This window comes from Orcinus orca, chromosome 5 (genome assembly GCF_937001465.1).
Source record: "Orcinus orca chromosome 5, mOrcOrc1.1, whole genome shotgun sequence".
In the NCBI taxonomy this organism is placed as follows: Eukaryota; Metazoa; Chordata; class Mammalia; order Artiodactyla; family Delphinidae; genus Orcinus; species Orcinus orca.
This window is the reverse complement of record NC_064563.1, coordinates 8,653,984-8,675,517: the sequence shown is the minus strand read 5'-3', so window position 1 is coordinate 8,675,517 and position 21,534 is coordinate 8,653,984. Positions and strand designations below refer to the sequence as shown.

Genomic DNA, 21,534 nt, shown 5'->3' with positions numbered 1-21,534 from the left:
TGGACTTGTCAAAACAAAACACTCAGGCGTATCGATTGAGATGGTGTCTGTTCTGTTGATTTGCTGTTGGGTGTCCTTTGGCTCAGCCATACACGGTCTTTTGACAGTGAGCTCTGGTTTCACGCGGTCTCCTGACAGCGACTTGCATCCCAGGCGTCCTTGGCCTGCCTTAATTTGATACTCTTCTGTGTCTCCTGGGTGTCAAACGCAGGGCTACTGCAGGGCTGATGCGCTCATTAAATAGAAAGAACATTCGGGCAGGAGTTAGAAACTAACAATTCTGCGCCTGGCTTGGCAGTTTACCAGTCCCCTAACCGCCTTGCTGTTCAGTATCTTCATCCACAGAATGCAATTGTTAGTCTAGACCTACGCTGTCTAATGCTATAGCCACTTGCTACATTTGGCTAATGAGCCCTTGAATTGTAGCTGCTCTAGATTGAGATGAGCTGTGGGTGTGAAACACAGGCCAGATTTTGAAAGCTTAGTATGAAAAAGAAGTGAGATATCTCATTAATTTTGATTACATGTTGAAATGATAATATTTTGGGTTAATAAAATGTATTATTCAAATTAATTTCACCTGTTTCTTTTTTCAGTGTTGCTACTGGAAAACTTAAAATTACATGTGTGGCTTGCATTATATATCTATTGGATAGTGCTGGCCTAGAACATTCTACTCCATTCTCTGAAATTATTTGATATTTGGGATTAGTACAAGTACATTCAGCTTATAAAAACTTGGCGAAGGATACTAACAAAGTACTTCAGTTGGCCCAAACATGTCTCCTTACTTTAGTATTAATCAAAATTTCTTATTTTGGGACTGCTTGTTTAAATGGCAACCTCCTTTTATGACCAGGACAGTAGGAAACACCATTGTGATCAAAACACAATTGGAATTTTTGTTGTCATTTTGGAGTCCGTTGTTCTGAACTGTGCCTGAACATACTGATTATTAAATTTGACTATTGATCATTTTTTGCAGTTTTAGGAAGGTTTCTGAGTTTTTTTTCCCTCTTTTTTTAATTTAATTTTTTAAATATTTTTGGCTGCATTGGGTCTTCGTTGCTGTGCGCGGGCTTTCTCTAGTTGCGGCGAGCAGTGGCTACTCTTCGTTGTGGTACGCAGGCTTTGTTTTGCAGTGGCTTCTCTTGTTGCAGAGCACGGGCTCTAGGTGCACGGGTTTCAGTAGTTGCAGCATGTGGGCTCAGTAGTTGTGGCTCGCGGGCTCTAGAGCCCAGGCTCAGTAGTTGTGGCGCATGGGCTTAGCTGCTCCGCGGCATGTGGGATCTTCCCGGACCAGGGATCAAACCGGTGTCCCTTGCATTGGCAGGCAGATTCTTAACCACTGTGCCACCAGGGAAGTCCCGGTTTCTGACTGTTTTTTAATGTCATCAGTTTTTTTCTGATACACACACATATAGTTAAACATCACAGAAGTGGAAATTGGTATATATTCCTATGATTACCTCTGCTTACCTGCTTATTTACGGTAGAAACTTTCCAAGGAAAGTAAAGACCAGCATTAACAGTTACACCAGAGCTTATTTCTTGAACAGTATGAAGTGTCTTACCAGTATTTTTCTCATGGACTATTGATCCAACATCTCTTCTCTGGCTTTGCCGCATTTGCTAACCCCTTCACCACTTAGTCGTCCCCATTTACACATGTCCCGGGCAGACGCCAAGTGACAGAAGTATGGGGCCCGGCCAGCACGTGCACACCGCCGCCTGGGTCAGGTCTGCGTATTCCTCTTGGCTGGGGGTCCTCTGGTTTTCTACACGGGCTTCAGAGTTGTCAGGACTTGTGAGTCTGGTACAGCCGCAATTAGGGGATAAACCTGGTAGCATTTTTCGTGCTCACCTGACGTAGGTTATTACTTTTCCCTGTGCTCCTCCGGCCATGAAGTCCTGTGGATGTTGTCTGAGTGCACCTCCCGCCAGCTCTGCCTGGATTCAGGCTGCTTCTCTGCCTTCTGTGGTCGCATCTGCAGCAGCACCTGGAGGCCCCATCTCCACCTGGCTTCCCAAGAAAGCACTAGCGACCTAATGTGGTCACATTCTCCCGCTTCAGCCCACTGGGCGGCCTCTCATTCTCAGGATGAAGGCCCACTTCAGCTGAGCGTGCGAGGTGGGTCAGGCCTTTCCTCCTCCTGGGTTGCATTTTGGTCCCCGGGCCGCTCCACCTTCTCTGAAGGGTCTGCACACTTTCTCCCACCTCTGCCTTGGATGTGGAGGTGCACAGCACCTGCCATGCCGCTCCTTCTTTCTCTGCTGGGGGAACCCTACTCACCTCCAAGGCCTGACTCCCCCAGCCCTTGGTACAGACAATAAAGGACTTCCTGGAGCTGCACTGCAGTGTTCCTGCTTGTATAACTATAGTTCTCTCTACCCTTATTGATTTTCTGTACTGGACTGAGATGAAGGACTGACTTTTTCTCTAGTTCCTAATACATTTAGTTCCTTGGGTGTAACTGGATTGTTTCATTAGTAGATATCCATTACATTTAGTAATACTAAAGAGACGGCTGGTTGCATTTATTTGCAGAGGAGGTTTCATGGTTTATGATGGGTACCTGTCCTGTGCAACATCGTAGCCACCTGTGGCTGCTCGAGTTAAAATGTGCTGCCCTTGGAAAATGCACACCAATTTTGAAGACTTAGTATGAGAAAAGAATGTAAAATATTTTTAATATTGAGTACATGTTGAAATAATTTAGTATATATTAGGTTAGATAAAATATATTAAAACGAATTTCACCTAATTCTTTTTACCTTTTTTTTTTTTTTTTTTTTTTGCGGTACGCGGGCCTCTCACTGTTGTGGCCTCTCCCGTTGCAGAGCACAGGCTCCGGACGCGCAGGCTCAGCGGCCATGGCTCACGGGCCCAGCCGCTCCACGGCATGTGGGATCTTCCCGGACCGGGGCACGAATCCGTGTCCCCTGCATCGGCAGGCGGACTCTCAACCACTGCGCCACCAAGGAAAGCCCTCTTTTTACCTTTTTTAAAGTGGTTACTAGGGACTTCCCTCGTGGTCCAGTGGTTAGGACTCCGTGCGTCCACTCCCGGGGGCCCGGGTTCAATCCCTAGTCGGGGAAAAAAGATCCCATAAGCGGTGTGGAGTGGCCAAAAGAAATTAAAAAAAAATAAAATAAGAGTTTCTTGACCATCTATTATAAGAAAAAATAAAGTGGTTACTAGAGTATTTAAAAGTTTATATGTGGCTCACATCATATTTCTGTTGGACTGAACTCTCTTAAGGTTCTTACTCTTTTTTTTTTTTTTTTGCGGTACGCGGGCCTCTCACTGTTGTGGCCTCTCCCGTTGCGGAGCACAGGCTCCGGACGCGCAGGCTCAGCGGCCATGGCTCACGGACCCAGCCGCTCCGCGGCATGTGGGATCTTCCCGGACCGGGGCACGAACCCGCATGCCCTGCATCGGCAGGCAGACTCTCAACCACTGTGCCACCAGGGAAGCCCTGAAACCACTTTTATTTTTTTTTTATTTTTTAATTTTTTTTTTTGTGGTACGTGGGCCTCGCACTGTTGTGGCCTCTCCCGTTGCGGAGCACAGGCTCCGGACGCGCAGGCTCAGCGGCCATGGCTCACGGGCCCAGCCGCTCCGCGGCATGTGGGATCTTCCCGGACCGGGGCACGAACCCGTGTCCTCTGCATCGGCAGGCGGACTCTCAACCACTGTGCCACCAGGGAAGCCCCACTTTTATTTATTTAATTAAAAAAAAATTCCTTTTAAAGAATTTATTTTTTATTGAAGTATAGATGATTTACAATGTCGAATTAGTTTCAGGTGTACAGCAAAGTGATTCAGTTTATCTATCTATTCTTTTTCAGATTCTTTTCCATTTTAGGAAACTACCGTTAAATTATAAGCCTTTTGCACATAGTCAGTTCAGAAGCTTTCATTGAAAGACTTCATTTGACCTCTTCTAGCCTTGACCTCAAATTCCCATGAACAAAAACTATGTTTGAACAGCTCACAGATCCTACAGATGCTGTGCCCTTTGCTTTCTTTCTGGTCCAGAGGAGCGGAGCTGTGGTAGCAGCAGCCTGCCCAGCAGCCGCCTGTTCCTGCCGCAGGGTGTGTGAGGACTGGCAGGCTGTCCGCAGAAGTGCGGGACAAGTCTACGGGGCCAGAGCTGAGTGAGTGAAGGTCACAGCCTGCGGTGACAGTGCGTTTCCTGTTCCCAGCGAGGCCACAGCTGCACTGTGGTTCCTGGCAGCAGGTTTTGGCAGGTCGCTCTGGCACCCTGGGTGTTTGCAAGTCTGACTCAGCCCTGCGGGGTGGTAGGGTCCACCCTGCTGGGAGATGCAAGGTGGTGGCCACCCAGTCCTTGATGCACCGCGTCCCCCGCGTCCCCCTGCGCCCCCATGCCCTGGACACTGTGGGCAACAGCGCTCAGCAGAAGGGAGCTTTTCCCACAGGTCAAGGGGTTGGCCATTCTTGGGTAATTATGTGGATGCTTTGTACCAGGCTCTTGGAAGACAATTTGAAATGAAAGTAGGGTCCTTTTACATCTGATTATCAAATTCTAGATGGAAGGATGATTTTTTTAAAAAACTATTTATTTGAAAATAATTTCAAACTTACAGAAAAGTCATGATGAGAATAGTAACAAGGAGCATCCCATGTATCTTTTGCCCAGATTTACCTATTGGTAACATTTTACCCTATTTGCTTTGTCATTTGCTCTCATATGTATGTTTGCGTGTGCCTGCGTGTGCACACACACAGATACACACACAGACTGATATATACGAGTCTGTGTGTGTATTTGTATGTATTATACTTTTTTCCTGGACCATATGAGAATAAGTTGCATTTACATCCTGGTTTTTTCCTCTTAAATACATAAGTATGTATTTTCTAAATTTAAGGATATTTTTTTTTTTTTTTAAATTTTTAGTTTTTTTGGCCACACCGCACTGCATGCAAGATCTTAGTTCCCTGGCCGGGGATCAAACCTGGACCACGGCAGTGAAAGCGCCGAGTCCCAACCACAGGACCGCCAGGGAATTCCCAGATATTCTTTTACATAACCTCTGTTTAGTTACCAACTTCAGTAAATATTAACATTAATGTAATACTTAATCTGCTGCTTGTATTCCAGTTTTATAGTTGACCCCAAAATGTCTTTGCGAGCGTATTTTCCTCTCCATTAAGCACCCAGTCTAGAATTACATATGTATTTAGTTGTCATGTGAACGGAAAACAGTGAGTCTTCTCACACCCAGCACTTGCGGAAGGCTTCTGACACCAGATGTGCAGGTTTTTCCACACCGGGCGGTTCTCCAGCTCTCCAGCAGACACTGACTGGGTGTCCTGCGACTTAACTGGATTCTGCTGCGATCTGCCTGTAGTTAGCACAGACCCCACAGGGTAAGGGCTCAGATGCCGATCCCAAGCTCAGGTCCTAACCCGTGCTTCTGACTGATGGGCTGTGTATCAGAGGTTCCTACGGCCCCCTCCTCGAGTTGGATAATTTTCTAGAGCGGCTCAGAGTTCTCAGGAAAACAGTTCACTTACTAGATTTCTGGCTTTCTATAAAAAGGATGCAAGTCAGGAACAGCCAGATGGAAGAGATGCACAGGGCAGGGTGGGGTGGAAGGAGCCCAAAGCTCCTCTGCCGTGTCCAAGCGAGCTGCCCTCCCAGCGCCTCCAGGCTTCAGCTACTGGAACCTTCACATGCCCTTCAGTTAGGGGTTTTAACGGAGGTCTTGTTTACATAGGCATAGTGATTGATTAGTGATTAGCTCAGCCTCCAGACCCCCTTCTCTCCTGGGGAGGTGGAGGGGGCTGGCTGAGTTCCAACCTTCTCATCACGGGTTTGGTTCCCCTGGCAACCAATCCCCATCAGTAGGGGCTTTCCAAAAGCCCATTCACAGAAGCTCAGGTGTGGTCGAAAGGGACATGTTAGGAATAACAACAGACACTCCTTTCACCTTTACTTATGAAATTCCAAGAGATTTGGAAAGTTTACTAGGAAACTGTGCTAGGAAAGGAGACAAAGACCAAATATATGTTTCTTTATATAAATCACAACATCACAGCTGGCCTCTTTAGTCTTCTCCGACATGGAACGGTTCCTCTGCCTTTTTTTTTTTTCTTTTTTTTGGTCTTTTATGATATTGATGTTTCAGTGGAGGAATGTTTTAAATGTTGAGAACAAACCTGTTGAAGAGCTAGGAGAAAATACATTTTTGTCATCTTTTGGTTTTATGGGAAAGACCTTTGCAAGCAAGACCTTAAAGAAATGCCAGACATACATTTGACTTTCTGAAAAATGTAAAATTCCTATATAACCAAACCACAACCTAACAAACAAAACCCCCAGTGAAATCCAGGAGGATAGACAGAAAGCTCTTTCAAGCAATGAGAAAAAGACCCACATCCTAAAAAAGCAGGCAGAGGGCGTGAATAGGTAGTGCACAAAAGAACAAATACAAATGGCCAGTAACATGAAAAACAAACAACTCCAAGGGCGTTCCAGCGAATGCAAATCAAAACAGTGGGGGACCCTGATTAATTTTCAAAAGACCGATGAAATGACTGAGCATGATTCTTCACTGTTGGCAAGCGCGGGGAAAGGGGTATTCTACCACACTGCTGATAGGATGCACATGGATGCAAACTTTATTGGGAAGATGCATGAGGGAACATGTACCAAAGCTTTAAATGGCATTGACTCAGTGTTATGAGTTCTGTGGCCGATTAACTGCTGTAGATTTGTACATTGTAGTCTACAGATTTTTATTATTATTATTTTTTGCGGTACGCGGGCCTCTCACTGTTGCGGCCTCTCCCGTGGCGGAGCACAGGCTCCGGATGCGCAGGCTCAGCGGCCATGGCTCACGGGCCCAGCCGCTCCGCGGCATGTGGGATCTTCCCGGACCGGGGCTCGAACCCACGTCCCCTGCATCGGCAGGCGGACTCTCAACCACTGAGCCACCAGGGAAGCCCGATTTTTATTTTTTTAATATATGCCTCCAGGCTTGTAAATAATAGAGGCATATCTCTTCAAGAAAATATGCTTTTGGTTCATCAAAGGGAGCTTATTTGCATCAAAAAGGTTTCTTTGGAAGACATTAAGAGGTTTTTTTTTTCTTCAATAATAAGTGGCTCTTTTTAGTTAAATACGAGTTCAGTAAGTAGTTTCGCTTTACAGTTAGAGTGAAGTGTATCTGGGTGTTGGCATGACGTGGTGTTGACTGTGGGGTCTATCTAATTCTGCTCAGCAGCCCCCAAGAGTCAGGAGACGTCTCTGGATTTGGTGGAGACGGGGTTGATGAGGACAGTGGGGCTTTAGGGAGACTCCCATGGCAGCAGAGCAGTCTGGGGGTTGTTTTGTGCCGTGGGCTTGAGATCCCAGTGATCACAAAGGTAGGGGTGGGAAAGCTCAGCTGCGTCCATCCGGTGGTGGCACTGGTTGGGGGATGAAGGACAGTGAGGGAGTGAGTGCCAGGTTCCTTGGCAAGAGGGAGTCGCTGTTTTGAGGATGGCCTTGAGGATTTTAATCCTGGAGTCAAGTTTGCCAGGATGGTGGTGCACTGGTTGTTGGGATGGCGAGGTGGTGAGGTAGGGTGTGGGGATGGATGATTCGGGTGGGAGGAGACGTTAGCTGGTGATGTGGATTTGATGAGAGGGAAAAGCTGAGTGCTAGATGCTCAGAGACTGAAAAGGAGTGTTGGTGAAAGGGGCCCATGCTTGGAGAGTCTGAGAACGGGCAGGTGCAGACGACTACACGTTGATGCAGTGTGGTTGTATCCGCCCGTGCCGGCTTTCTCACTCTACGGAAGCTTCTCTTTCATGGCAACTTGTCCAGAGCTGCTTTTTTCCTTCTCAAGTAGATGGTCCACTCCCTCTGTTTTCATCTAATCTTCCCCCCACCCCACCCCATCATTCATTCTAGGAAGCTTAACCCTTTTCGTGCACTGTCATCCTTCTGCCTCAGTAGAGCTCCCTTCACCTGCCGACCCACCCTTCCTTTATTCTTGGAGGAAGATTCCTACCCTCTCGGCTGTGAGGAGCACCCCCATTTGTCCAGCACAGCCTCGCACTTCCTCCCTCTGGGAACCTGCAGCTTCCTTTCCATTTCCCCATATCTCCAGCTCTAGTCCTCTGTACTTGGGGTCACACACAGAGCTTGGAGGAGAGATTATGGATTTCCTTATGCACAGAATCAGAAGGAAATGGACCTCCTCAGGTCTCATGTCTTAAGCATTTTAAGTTTTATCTAGTCTCTTCAGAATTTCGTGGTTTTCAAACCATGCAGCTTAGAGCCCCAACAAGGGGAGGGGATGCTGGGCCCCACCCAACTCCCACCCCATTTTGAAAATTGGAGCTTCCAACCTCTGTTTCAACCTCTGTTTAGAAAGAGCAGCTCTTTCTAAATTCTGATTAAGGATTTATCTGGGCAAAGCATTTGTGGCTTAAAGAAAGTGAACCACTGGTTTCAAAAGTGAATCATGGCGTATACTTCTACGAGTTAAAGCCACTATATGTTAGCACCTTAATTAGACTGTTTCATATTTTGGAGAATCTGAAGGCATTTATATTATATTGGAGACTGATTGCTTTCATAACTTATCACTGGAAAGAGATTAAAACATTACAAGACCAAAACAGTCTTAAATAAAATTGTTTCTGTAAATAAGTGACATAAAAATTTTGACCTACTTGTCAGAATAAGGCCTGTCTCCCAAAGGCTTCGGACTAACCTCAAAGACAATTTTGCATTCCTGAGAAAACAAGATGACCCAGCCCATGTTCTACCTAAAAGGGCATCTATTAGAAAGTGATGAAGCCACGTATTGTAGAGCCAAGTAGAAAGTAATAGATTTGAATACTGACGTTTGTGTGTACATAATGTAGTAATATAGTGTTGGCGTTGTCAAGTTGAGATGTATCTGTGGATGTATCTATGGTACCTAAGGCAGACCTCACCAAATTTCCTTCCTCCCCTCTTCCCTGTTAGAAACGCTGTCTAGAGGTGCACACCCGTGCACATGTAGGTGTGTACACACCTACGCGCATCACCAATGGCCCGTGACTTGGGACCTTCCCATTGCTTTTCTGCATTAGAAAGGAATGAAAGGTGGGTGGCCTCTGCCCCTCTAACTTGAACCCCTTTAATCTGGCTTCCTCATGGACGCGTGGAAGGCCCACCCTCTTGGTATGTAATCCTCTTACCTCTCTGAAAATGCTTTTGATCGGATATCTTCGTTGGAGGTCCCACAGACGCAGAGTCAAAGACGAGGATCTGGGTGCAAGTCCTAGTTTATTTGGGATGGAGGTAGGGGAGTGGGAAAGTGAGACCAGGAGGAGACGGTGGCCGATATGGGTGCATTATTAAGCCCGTTCCCGCTGTGGGCAACAGGTGGGTAATTCTGTGGGGAAGATGTGAGAGCTGGTCTAGAACACTTAGCTCAGAGCTCTTCCCCCCGAGGGGCGGGGCAACTGGGGTCTTTATACGCCAACTTGAAGGCTGCTCTTGAGGGGCGTGTAGGTGGCAGAGCAGATTATGGTGACAGGAGGCAATAGAGCTGCTGGCAGCTGGAGGCCAGGAGATGTGCTCTGAGGTGGTAAGGGAAGGGGATCTGGGTGGGGTACCAGCTGCGTTCTCTATCCCAGACTTCGGACCGGGCTTCATGGTTTGGTTTCTGGAGTAGCCTGACCCATGCTTGACACCTGGATTGTTCCTCGAGAATCTTTAGTTCCAACTCCCTTTAAAAAGGCAAGGAAAAGCCTACCCTTCTCCATAGTTTAATCTTTCCTTAGAAGTCATCTCAAGCGCTTCTAGGTCCAAGCATTTTCAGTCAACATACCTGAAATGGATCGCTCTCGAAGGGCAGTGCCTATTAGCACAGTGAGCGTAGTGATTAGTTCTGGGGACACAGACCCAAGAGCCACGGTCCCGCCCAAGGTGCTCCTGGGCTCCTGGTTGGGTACTGGATGGCTTACCTAGAGAGAGTCCCTTTCAAGTGAAAGGGGCTTGAAGTGAATCACCTAGTCATCCAAAAACTATGTGCGTGGGTGCTTCAGAATTTGGGTCAAACATCCTTTGCTTTCAGACCCCAGCTCTGCCTTGTTGGCCAATTGACATTGGAGGAAACAGCATTCAGTCTCTGTGGGCCTCATTTCCCTCCACCGTAAAATGGGGCTACTCATCCCTCCTTCATAGGATTATTTTGAGGATAAAACATGTTCATCTTGAAAAATGGGCTGGATTTGGGAAGAAGAGAGGACAGGGGTGTGGGAGGGGAGGAGGGTGATGGATATGCCACTTAATGATAGTGAGACAACAGAATAAAGGTAGGAAAGGTGGGTTTGGAGCGTGACTGTGCAGGGCGTTGAATCTCAAACTCAGACAGGCCTTGGGGCTTTGCTGCAGAGATAGTGAGGTTTCACTGCATCTCAGGAGGGCTGAGGAAAAGGGCCTTCATTCAGTTTTTACTGATACTCTTTTTTGGTCGTTCCTGATATGTGATATTCTTGGCCACCAGAACTGTTCACAGAACTGTTCACAGGACTTAGAGCTAAACCTTTAGGGAGCCTGGTTTTGGGGTCCTTCTGAACCCGCAGTCCTCAAATCCTGGATCCAGCCTGTAGGACCACAGGACCCTCTTGGCACGATGAAAATCGGCTTATATGGAAACATACAAGAATTTAACACCGTCGTACCCAGACTTGGTGCCAACAAGTTCCAGATCTTAAAACCGTACATTAGCCGCTGGTCATTTTCAGTGTTGGAGGGGGAGGCTCGTGCTTGACAAGGTGGTGGTCTCTTACAATTATAAGTCGATTTTGTGTGAAGATATCAGTCTTATAGGGGTTCAGAAAGTTCCTCTATTGACAGTGCAGTCTGATGGGTTGACATTCCAGAAGGTTCCTGGGAGAGGATGTTCTATTTTATTTTATTATTATTAAAATTTATTTATTTTTGGCTGTGTTGGCTCTTCGTTGCTGCGCGCGGGCTTTGTCTCTAGTTGCGGCCAGCAGGGACTACTCTTCGTTGTGGTGCGCGGGCTTCTCATCGCGGTGGCTTCTCTTGTTGTGGAGCACAGGCTCTAGGCGCGCAGGCTTCAGTAGTTGTGGCACGCAGGCTCAGTAGTTGTGGCTCGCAGCCTCTAGAGTGCAGGCTCAGTAGTTGTGGCACACGGGCTTAGTTGCTCCATGGCATGTGGGATCTTCCCGGACCAGGGCTCGAACCCATGTCCCCTGCATTGGCAGGAAGATTCTTAACTACTTTGCCACCCGGGAAGTCCAATTTTTATTTTATTTTTATTTTTGGGTACACCACTCAGCTTGTGGGATCTTAGTTCCCCAGCCAGGGATCAAACTCGGGCCCTCTGCAGTGAAAGCACGGAGTCCTAACCACTGGACCGCCAGAGAATTCCCGAATGTTCCATTTTAACATGGAGACTGTTGGTGGTTTCCATCTACTTCTCACCTGTGTTCCTTTGATCTTTATCTTAAGCCGCTCACGTTTCCCACCTGGAGAATGTGTCAGAGGAAGAAATGAACAGACTCCTGGGAATCGTGTTGGATGTGGAATATCTCTTTACCTGTGTCCACAAGGAAGAAGATGCAGATACCAAACAAGTTTATTTCTACCTATTCAAGGTGAGACTTCCACATTTTGAAGAGCTTTTCTTCTTTCTCTCACTGTTCAAATATGCTCATTATCAATGGGCCAGGTCACGTGGGAACGCTCTCAACTTAGATACGTCTGGCCCTCGGGTTTGCAGGAGCATGTGTTTCTCCGTGAGGGACTCTCTAAAATGACCCACTGTACTTTGAGCACATCACTCTCCTCGAGAGCCTTCCTACTTGTACACAGAGCTGAATATCTTTACGTGCTTATAGATTTCTTTCCATTGCCTATCCATCCATCCAACAAGGACTTACCACACACCTGCTCTATGCATGGCGCTCGTGTAGGCATGAGGGATAGATCAGTGGGCAAAACAAAGTCCTTGCCCTCATGGAGTTTACATTTCAGTAAGAGAGGCAGACAATCAACAAGTCAACAGTATATTTGCTGGTGGTGATAAGTGCTGTGAAGAGAGACAAAGCAGGGGAAGTGGCATCAGAATGGCAGGGATGCCAGGGGGCTGTGGCGACCTGGTGCTAAGGAAGAGCAGTTAGGAAAGGCCTGTCTGCGATGACAGTTGAGCAGAAACCACAGCGGGGGCATGAGAGCCACCCCTGAAAAGGGCCGGGGAAGCGCCTTCCAGGCAGGGGCGTGTAGACCATGTTCCGAGTGAGCTGGACGTGACCCCCCAGCATGGTGGGGCCCAGGCGGCAGGGGGAGGCAGGAGAAGTGGCTGGAGGGATGCTGCTAAGATAAGACCTCGACTCTTCAAGGGGAGGAATCAAGAATTTCCAGATTTGTTTTGGCGTCTTACCGCTGTTCTCTGTGCCTGTTGACACCAGTCACCTAGCACTGCTGCCACTCCCCGCCTCTGCCTCTTCATGGCTCTGCCTCAGCTCCATTGGGTCCCAGCCCCTCCTTTCCCACTGATATGGGTCTCCCCACGCTGGTGATGGCGATCAAGACTGACGGATGGGGGAGGGAAACCAGGGGTGGGAAAATGGAGAGAGGAAATTCAGGTTGCCAAAAATAGATGCACAAAGGAGGCCGACAGAAGGAATAATTTAAAAAGCCCCAGAACCTGCTACTGAGGGCACTGTTGGTTATGTTGTATTGTGTAACCCTTATAAGGATCTCTAAAAACAAAAACAAAACCCCAAACACTCCCCTTCCCCTCGGGGCTTACAGCCAGGAAAAGTTTGCCTCTCCTAATGAGGGCTGGGCTTCATTTTGTATGACAAGGAGAGATCCATTTTCCTTTGAGTTTCCTCTTTTGCTTTGGCTGCTAGGAATCTCAGGGCAAATTTTATACCCAATTCTTAAAACGTTGGTGAGGGCAGAGGGGTCTGAATTTACTTGAAATATGTGATTTTCCCTTTTCCCCTTTTATTAACTTTTGTTTTTTATTGTACTACTGGGGTTTTGGGGGTCGATGGGGGACAGAAGTGGGAGAGGGAATTCTATTTTCAACTTGTGGAGTCACGTGGGGCTGTTAACACTAAAACGGTAAATGTTGGGGCAGGGTGTAGGGGGAGGGAGGAGAAGGCAAGGGAGAGAGACCACAGCCATTAGCAGGCGCCAGGCTGCTCCAGGTGACAACTTGTTGACATGACCGTGAGGCCTGAGTCATCTGGACTGAACCCTGGCAGGTTCATACTGTGTAGAGCTTCTTTGGAAAAAGGCCTTAGTTGAAGGAAAACAACGTCTGCATGACTGCAGCTATTATTTGTCTTGGAACTCAGCTCCCTGGCGGGCGGTTCCTCACCGCCCTGCTGGAAGGGAAGGTTTCCATCCTGTCGGCCTCCTCTAGGTTCTGTTTATAACCAACCAACAGGCCAGAAAACACTGCTCCGCTTTGAAGTATGTTTTCTCTCTCCCCTTCTTACCTCTCTCATCTTTAGCCATGCAAATATCTTTGCTCTTGAGAACAAAATCCAAAATATTCAGCATTCTCCCCTCTCCTCCCCCAAAGTCATTCTTGGGGCAAATAAGTTATAAATCATCCGTTTCTTAGTTTTGGAAGAGGAGTTCCTGTGTCTCTTATGTCTCCATAATTAAATTAAATTAAAATGTTATTGTGCATTTTAGTAGCATTTTGGAAGCTTCTGCCTTAGAGGTTGAAAATGAACTCGGTGAAAAGCTGCTTCCTGAAGCTCATTGTATCCTAGTGTTTGTCAGCGTGGTTCTGGAGCTCAGCTATAGCTGGGTTCCAATCCTGGCTTCATCACTTAGTGAATGTGACCTCAGGCAAGTCCCGTTTCCTTATCTATAGACAATGATGGCACCTACTTCAAGAGGTTGTTAGGAGGATTAATGAGGTAATACAGATAAAGAACCACAGAGAGTGCCTGGCAAAAGTCAGGAAGCAAATCCTTGCTGCTATTATTAAAGTCTTCGTATATACGCCTATTTATCCCAGCTTCATCCTTTTGTAGATGAAGAAGCGGAGATTCGACACCTCCCCAGTTCATCCGTCTACCTCCAAATTGAAACCCTCAGTGGGTCAAGTTCCCAAATGGTCTTACTTTAACTGGACAAAAATGTAGGCAGCCAGAATTATTTGTATCTAAATTTGATAATCAGTCTTTTTATATCCTTAGAAACACATACAACAACTTATCATCATGGCACCTTATTTTTGTAAAGATGGGCATGATACATTGATAAGATCAGCAAATACTACATGTGAGTAATTTATTTGGCACCTCTAGAAGGAAATGAGGCCCTTATAAGACCCGGCTCAGGGGGCACACAGGGTGTTCTTCAACCTTGGGGGTTCGTCTATTTCCACTAACTCCTGGGAGAAAGTTTGCCATGTTTTGTTTCTATTGAAAAGGCAATCAGTGGAGAAAGGAGAGAAAGATGTAAATAAATGTGTAATAAATAAATAAATATGTAATAAATAAATGAGTGAATGAATGAATGCATGGTCGTATATCATAACTGGCCCATGTGTAAAGGTTACTGAAGGTTCAAGCAAAGGTTGAAGGTAAAGAATTTCAAGATCAAATTTATTTTCAAAGTAGGTCTTAACGATTGGTTCCGCGTTCTTTTTACTCTCTGATATTTGCTCTTTGAGGGCTTTAAATTCCAATGGCAGGGATTAAGAGCGACGTTTTTGTTTTATGGGCGTTGAGATGCCAGAACACTTGGCCCGCATTCTGTGGATGGAGAGGAAATGAAAAAAGACCTCAACAGTGAAAGTTGCCAATTGAGAGCCCTACGGAATTCCTTCCGGAAGAGCCTGGGCCCTGGATTATGTGTGCGACACACAGCCGTCACACACAGCCCCTGCGCACACAGTGGACCTCGGCCTTTCAGGGGTTTAAATCAGGCCATCCAGAGCATGAGCACATCTGCAGCGGCCTGGATGGGCGTGTGCAGAGGGTGCAGTGTCCACCAGCCTCTGGGTCAGCAGAAGGCACGAACAGAGTGGGGAAGGGCGAGTGAGCAGGAAAGGTGTGGCGGGGCTGTGTGCTCCCGGCTGCCCAGAACACGAAAAGTGTTTAGCTTCTCCCAGCTCTGGTCATGGGCGTGAAGGCACATTGCGTTACCTGGTAGTCACCCATGTTGTTGATCTAAGGATTTACTAACATGTAATTAAGATAAATAGAATATGGTAGCTTCCCTTTGAAGGCTGTGTGTGTGTGTGTGTGTGTGTGTGTGTGTGTGTGTGTGTGTGTGTGTGTGTGTGTGTGTGGTGTGAGATACTGTGTATTTCAGAGAAAAGCCTAAGGATTTACTAACATGTAATTAAGATAAATAGAATATGGTAGCTTCCCTTTGAAGGCTGTGTGTGTGTGTGTGTGTGTGTGTGTGTGTGTGTGTGTGTGTGTGTGGTGTGAGATACTGTGTATTTCAGAGAAAAGCCTAAGCTTAAAATGTCTCAAAATAAGATGTTAAAATGAATTCCCTGGTGGTCCAGTGGAATTCATTCCACTGCAGCGGGCGCGGATTTAATCCCTGGTCAGGGAACTAAGATTTTTCTTTAGCACGTCACGATTGCAGCGTGCATGTGCATGCGAAGGCACCGCCAAAAACAAAAAACAAACAAACAAAAAAATGCTAAATTTGTTACTCTTACGTATTACCTTTAATCCACATCTTGGCTGATTAAATATCTTAGGAAAAAATAACATCAAAGTTTAAATGGGGCTTCTAACCTCCAACTGATGCAGCCTCAACTGTACTGAGCCCTTAAATTCCCTCCAAGGCTGACCTCCTACCTCACCTTCCTGCAAATGCTTTTCCGTCCTCTTGTTGTGTTTCATGTTTGTCCTCCCTTCCAGACTCAGCTTATATCCTTCCTCTTCTGTGACATCTTCCCTCGGTAAGGCAGACTTCTGAGCGCTCATCCTCTGGGCTTTATACTGCACTTAATGCCTTTGCAACTTATTTGGAATTTCTCTTCTGCCAACCTTTTTTTTTTTTTTTCTCCTTTTGTATGTGGGAAGACAGCATGGTGTGGCCTGGCCCACCTCCATTATGTGGCCTCTTTTTTTTTAAGGTTTTTTAATACTTTTATGATATTATTAGTATTAAGCAAGACAACATTATTAATATTATTTAGAAATATCGTTAAGACCTAAATTCTGATAAACAAAAAGAGGAAGAGTTGACACATTAAGTAAATTAAAATAAAAAAAATTATAGAGACCATAAATAAAGCTAAAAGGCAAACAACAGAATGGGAGAAAATATTTGTAATCTTTTTTCTTTTTCAATTGGGGTGTAGTCGTTTTACAATGTTGTGTTAATTTCCACTGTACAGTGAAGTGAAGTAGAGTTCCCTGGGCTATATAGCAAGTTCTCATTAGTAGTTCTCATTAGTAATCTGTTTTATACATATTAGTGTATATATGTTAATCCCAATCTCCCAATTCATTCCATCCCCCTTTTCCCCCCTTGGTGTCCATAAGTTTGTTCTCTACATCTGTGTCTCTATTTCTGCCTTGCAAACCAGTTCATCTGTACCATTTTTCTAGATTAATGTGGCCTTTTTTTCCCAGCAAGACTGTAAGCTTGGAGAGTCCATAGTGTCTCTGTGTGTGTGTGTGTGTGTGTGTGTGTGTGTGTGTGTGTGCGTGTGTGACACTGACTGATTTTTTTTAAATGATTTCCTTACAGCTCTTGAGAAAGTCTATTTTACAAAGAGGAAAACCTGTGGTTGAAGGCTCTTTGGAGAAGAAACCCCCATTTGAGAAACCTAGCATTGAACAGGTAAAGAGATACAAGAGAAGCCCCTTTTTCAGTGCTTTAAGGCTGAACAAACGTTCTCATTTTCATCCTCATTGATGGCTTAGAGATGTTCAAGTCGGTAGGAATTGTCTTGGGCCCTTTGGATCGGAAGTGAATACTTAATGTAATAAATGATCTAGCTTGTGTCTCTTAGGGTTGCTGAACGCTCAGAATTCACTGTGTGTTTGGGAAAGAAAAAAATTAATAGAGCATGTAGTTCGTCAGAACACATGAAATGGGCTGTTTCTTGGTGTTGATTTTTTGTTTTTGTTTTTGCGGTTCACGGGCCTCTCACTGTTGTGGCCTCTCCCGTTTCGGAGCACAGGCTCCGGACGCGCAGGCTCAGCGGCCACGGATCACGGGCCCAGCCGCTCCGCGGCATGTGGGATCTTCCCGGACCGGGGCACGAACCCGTGTGCCCTGCCTCGGCAGGCAGACTCTCAACCACTGCGCCACCAGGGAAGCCCCGGTGTTGATGTTTTAAAATTAAGTCTTTGTCCCTCTGTTTGCACTGTTGAAAAGTCTATTGAGGCGAGGGAATTCAGGAGCAATGTGAAAAACATTGTAAGTCAATAAAAACCAAGCACAGAAAAGAAATGAGATTTTGTTTGCAGAAATTGGCTTCCTGGTACATTAAGATTCCTGCAAAGAAGCCGAGATTTACTTGGGGAATCTGTTGATATGTATAGACCTTTTCTATTAGATGTTGTCAGGATTTCTCATCAGTATCAATTTTTTGGCCCATCATTGTTCGCCTAAGTAAATCTCAGATACTCTGGACTGAATTTCTTGATGAGAATAATTACAGAAGACATGATATCAGAAACAAATAAATGTATTTTATCAGTCAGTTTTTCATAGAAAAAATGTTGTCTCCAATCCCTATGAAATAAGAATTCATTGTTCCTTTATTTGAAATTAAATTAGATGGGAGTGTTCTGAAGAAAGATTAAATTAATCCACAAATCCACAGATTATTATTTTAAAAGGCCATAATTTTGAATAAGAATTTTCTTCTGGTAGGTTTATTAAAACCGAAAGAGTGATAGTGAAAGTTCAAATTCTAGTGGTTTAGTTCAAAAATTAAAATTTTATGAATATAAAAACATTATATTTATCCAAGAATCTCATATGTGAGCTACTGTGTTGACAGTACAGCAAGAGTTATGCTGCAAAACAGCCATATTTTATTGTGTATGGGGTTTTGACTTTTTCGGTCCGTGATTTTGAATTTTTCTTTAGCACGTCACGATTGCAGCAGGCATAGAATTGCAACTCACAGCCTCTGTGTCTTGTCACTTTTCATAGACTGTGATCTGGGGCATGATTCCTTCTGGGCATTCCTGTTTTCTAAGAGGGAAAAGGAAGAGGTTTTTGTGAATAGAGAAATGTCTTTTCTTTTGCTAATGACCACCGGGGCAGTCAACGGGGCTGACTATGTGAGTGTTCAGGATTGCACAGCTGCGTGAATAAATTGCCTTTCCTCCTTTTAAGGGTGTGAATAACTTTGTACAGTACAAATTTAGTCACCTGCCATCCAAAGAAAGGCAAACAATAGTTGAGTTGGCAAAAATGTTCCTGAACCGCATCAACTATTGGCATCTGGAGGCTCCATCTCAACGAAGACTGCGATCCCCCAACGATGATATTTCTGGATACAAGGAGAACTATACAAGGTAAGCAGACGGCCGGTTCTTCTTCTTTGGCCCATAAAGTACATTGCAGACATAACATTGCTACTTGCCTCTGCAAGCAGAGGGTTGCCCAGTTATCACGGGACTCCATCAGTTAGAGAGGACGTCTAATTTAACTCCCCAGATTCCTACTCTTCATTCATAGCATGATGTTTTGGAGGGTGAGGGATCCAAATCATCTAGACCTGAACTCTTTAATACGATAGTTGCCAGCCACATGTGGTCACTGAGCCCTTGAAGTGTGGCTGGCATGAATGGAGATTTCTAAGACTGTACAAAAAAAGAAAAAAAGAATGTCAAGTATTTCATTAATAGTTTAATAGATTTTTATATTGATTATGGGTTGAAATGGTAATATTTTGGAAATATTGAATTAAATAGAATATATTAAAGTTAATTTCACCCGTTTCTTTTTACTTTTTTAATGTGACTTGCTGGGGAATTTAAACGTGTGGCTTACATTTACATGTGTGGCTTGCATGGTATTTCTATCGAGCACTGCTGATCTACATAATTATACTGACTCTGTAATTATTATATAGAGACATCATTAAAAAAAATAAGCAATGACCGTGAATATAATAGTGTTAAAATTTTTTTTTAAAGAAGGAAAGATCACCATAGTCCCAGCAGCATGGTATAAATAGTATCGTTATACATATTGTCTTACAGTCACTGTCCCTTTAAATAGATATTTTACATTTGTTAGAATGAAAGAAAATACAAAATTTGCATCCTTTTTGTCCCCCATTCAGACGTTTTACTGGTTGTATTATAGTCTGTTGAATTGATGTACTGTAATTTACCTAATCATGTCCCTATTGGTGGACATCAAACATATTCCTGGATTACACATCCAAGAATTACACATTTTTCTAAAGTGGGAATTTATTTTTATTACTTATGACTTGCAGAATAATAGAATTGACTTAAGAGTCATAAACATGGGCCCTACAAAACAGAATGACTTACATTTATTTTTATTTAAGTAAGACAGTGACTTGTATTATCCATTCTGTTCACCTTTTTTATAACTTTTCCCATTTATATTTTATAGGCACATCAAGCTTGCTTCAGGGTGCCCCCCACAACCCCGACTTAAAATAGGCAGTGTTTTTTGACAGCTTGTAAAGACCACTTGTACCCAGGTTATTTTCTGTAACAGCGGATGACAAAGAGGAATGGGTGTAGTTGAAGATAAGCTTTTCTCTCTGATCACTGACCTGATTTCATGAGTAAAACCCCCTTTCCCTCTTTTCTCCCCTTTTACAATATATACAATTTGAGTTATAAAGTATTTTATCTTAATAATTGTAAAATTTACAGATTTCTTCAAAATCAACTTTTTAAATTATGTCTCCATTTTCACACCTTCATTTCAGAGTTTTATATTAACAGTAGTTCCTATAGCATCGTTACTCCTGTTTATGAGTTGAGATAATAGAACTCTCAAAAATATGTGTCTTTTAACTCCATCTGTGAACGACTGACAAAGCTGTCAAAATATCTGTCAAAGCCAAACCCCTGAAAATATTTGCCTCTCTTTTTGTTTGTTTTTGTCATTTTTTGTCTGTCTTTGTGTTTTTTTCCTTTGGTCATGCCAGCTTGTGGGATCTTAGTTCCCTGAACAGGGATTGAACCTGTGACCCCTGCAGTGGCAGCACGGAGTTCTAACCACTGGACCGCCAGGGAATTCCCAATATTTGCCGCCCTTAAGAGAGGAAAAATTGTTTCATCAAGAAGGAGAATTAATTGTGACGCGGCACGGGAGTTAATGCTGTATTTTAGAAAACAGAATAAAAATACTGTGTAGCACTTGGGAATTACCAAGAAATGGGCGGCACTTATGAAGACTCAAGGAGTCGTAAAAAATAGAAGTCGAGTTCTGGAATGAGCGATGGGCTTGAACCATGGCTCCATCCCTCCCCAGTTCTGTGTGTGTGTTAGAGCTCTCACCTCGCCTCCTGGACCTTCTGTTTCTTCCTCTGCCCGGTCCCATGGCTGTTGTGTGTCCCCTGAGGTGGCCCGTGCCTGGCGTCTGGCGCACAGCACAGGCGCTGGGAAGATGCTACTCATTCTTTCCCCCCAACACACGCCCTCCAAAACTCAAGTCACTGCCAGCGCGCGACTCTTCAGCTGGAGTGTGTGCAGTGGGATGAGAGGGTAGCGATTTGAGGGTCACTTTAGAAAGGGCGCCGAGAGACAGCCGCAGGGTCCTGGCTGGCCCCGCCTCCTCGCCCCAGCCGAGGGCGGAAGGGTGGAGTCCGATGTGGGGAAGGGAAGCGGCGAGGGGCTTGAGTGAGCCTGTCCTGCAACCTGCCGATTTCTAGGCCGGACGGAGATCAGGAGCCTCTGTAAATAATAAATAAGGGAATGAAGGTAGATATGCCTCCCGCCTACCCCCCCTCCCCCGCACCCCCAGCCCCGGGCTTCCCCACCACCGCTGTGTTGAGGAAGAAAGGGAAGCAGAGAGGAACAACCTGTGAACATTATCACAAGCGAGACTTGTTTCGACCACGTGGGAATTTAAAAAACCACATGCCGCTGCGGCATGGTGTCTCACTGATACCATCTTCTCCAAAATAGGTCCTGTTACAGCTGCAGGCACCACGAGGCGTGTCAGTGAACCTCAGGAGCTGGACTGTTGGTTCAGCATGTAATTTACAGCAGTTGTAGCCATTAGGACCGAGGGGCGGAAAACTCGTGGAGTGCACATCAGCATGAAGATGGGGAGAAACAGGATTCTCTGTGGAAGAGAATAGACTCAAAACGATTATGTTCCTCACAAAGCTAACCTGTGAGGATCTAGCCAATAAAAAATTAAATGCAGACTGAACAGTAGAACTGCTTAAATTACTTATCCTCTCTGTTCTGACTTAATGAAAAACGTAAATATTTTATATGTTAAAAATATCTGGTATATTAATGTTAATATACTTAACCTTAATAATTTATATAAGTATATATTAAATATACCTTTATATGTCCCC

General features: G+C 45.0%; 1 protein-coding gene across 4 annotated transcripts in view; it reads left to right on the top strand.

The window, feature by feature from the left end:
• Positions 1 to 21,534, top strand: part of KAT2B (lysine acetyltransferase 2B) — a 103,579-nt gene that overhangs the window by 38,202 nt on the left and 43,843 nt on the right. For all 4 annotated transcript variants that reach the window (XM_049710114.1, XM_033431985.2, XM_049710117.1 and 1 more), the window contains 3 exons: positions 11,496 to 11,641; positions 16,740 to 16,832; positions 18,345 to 18,526. In XM_049710114.1, the coding sequence (XP_049566071.1) occupies positions 11,496 to 11,641; positions 16,740 to 16,832; positions 18,345 to 18,526 (421 nt within the window). The remainder of the gene's footprint in view (positions 1 to 11,495; positions 11,642 to 16,739; positions 16,833 to 18,344; positions 18,527 to 21,534) is intronic.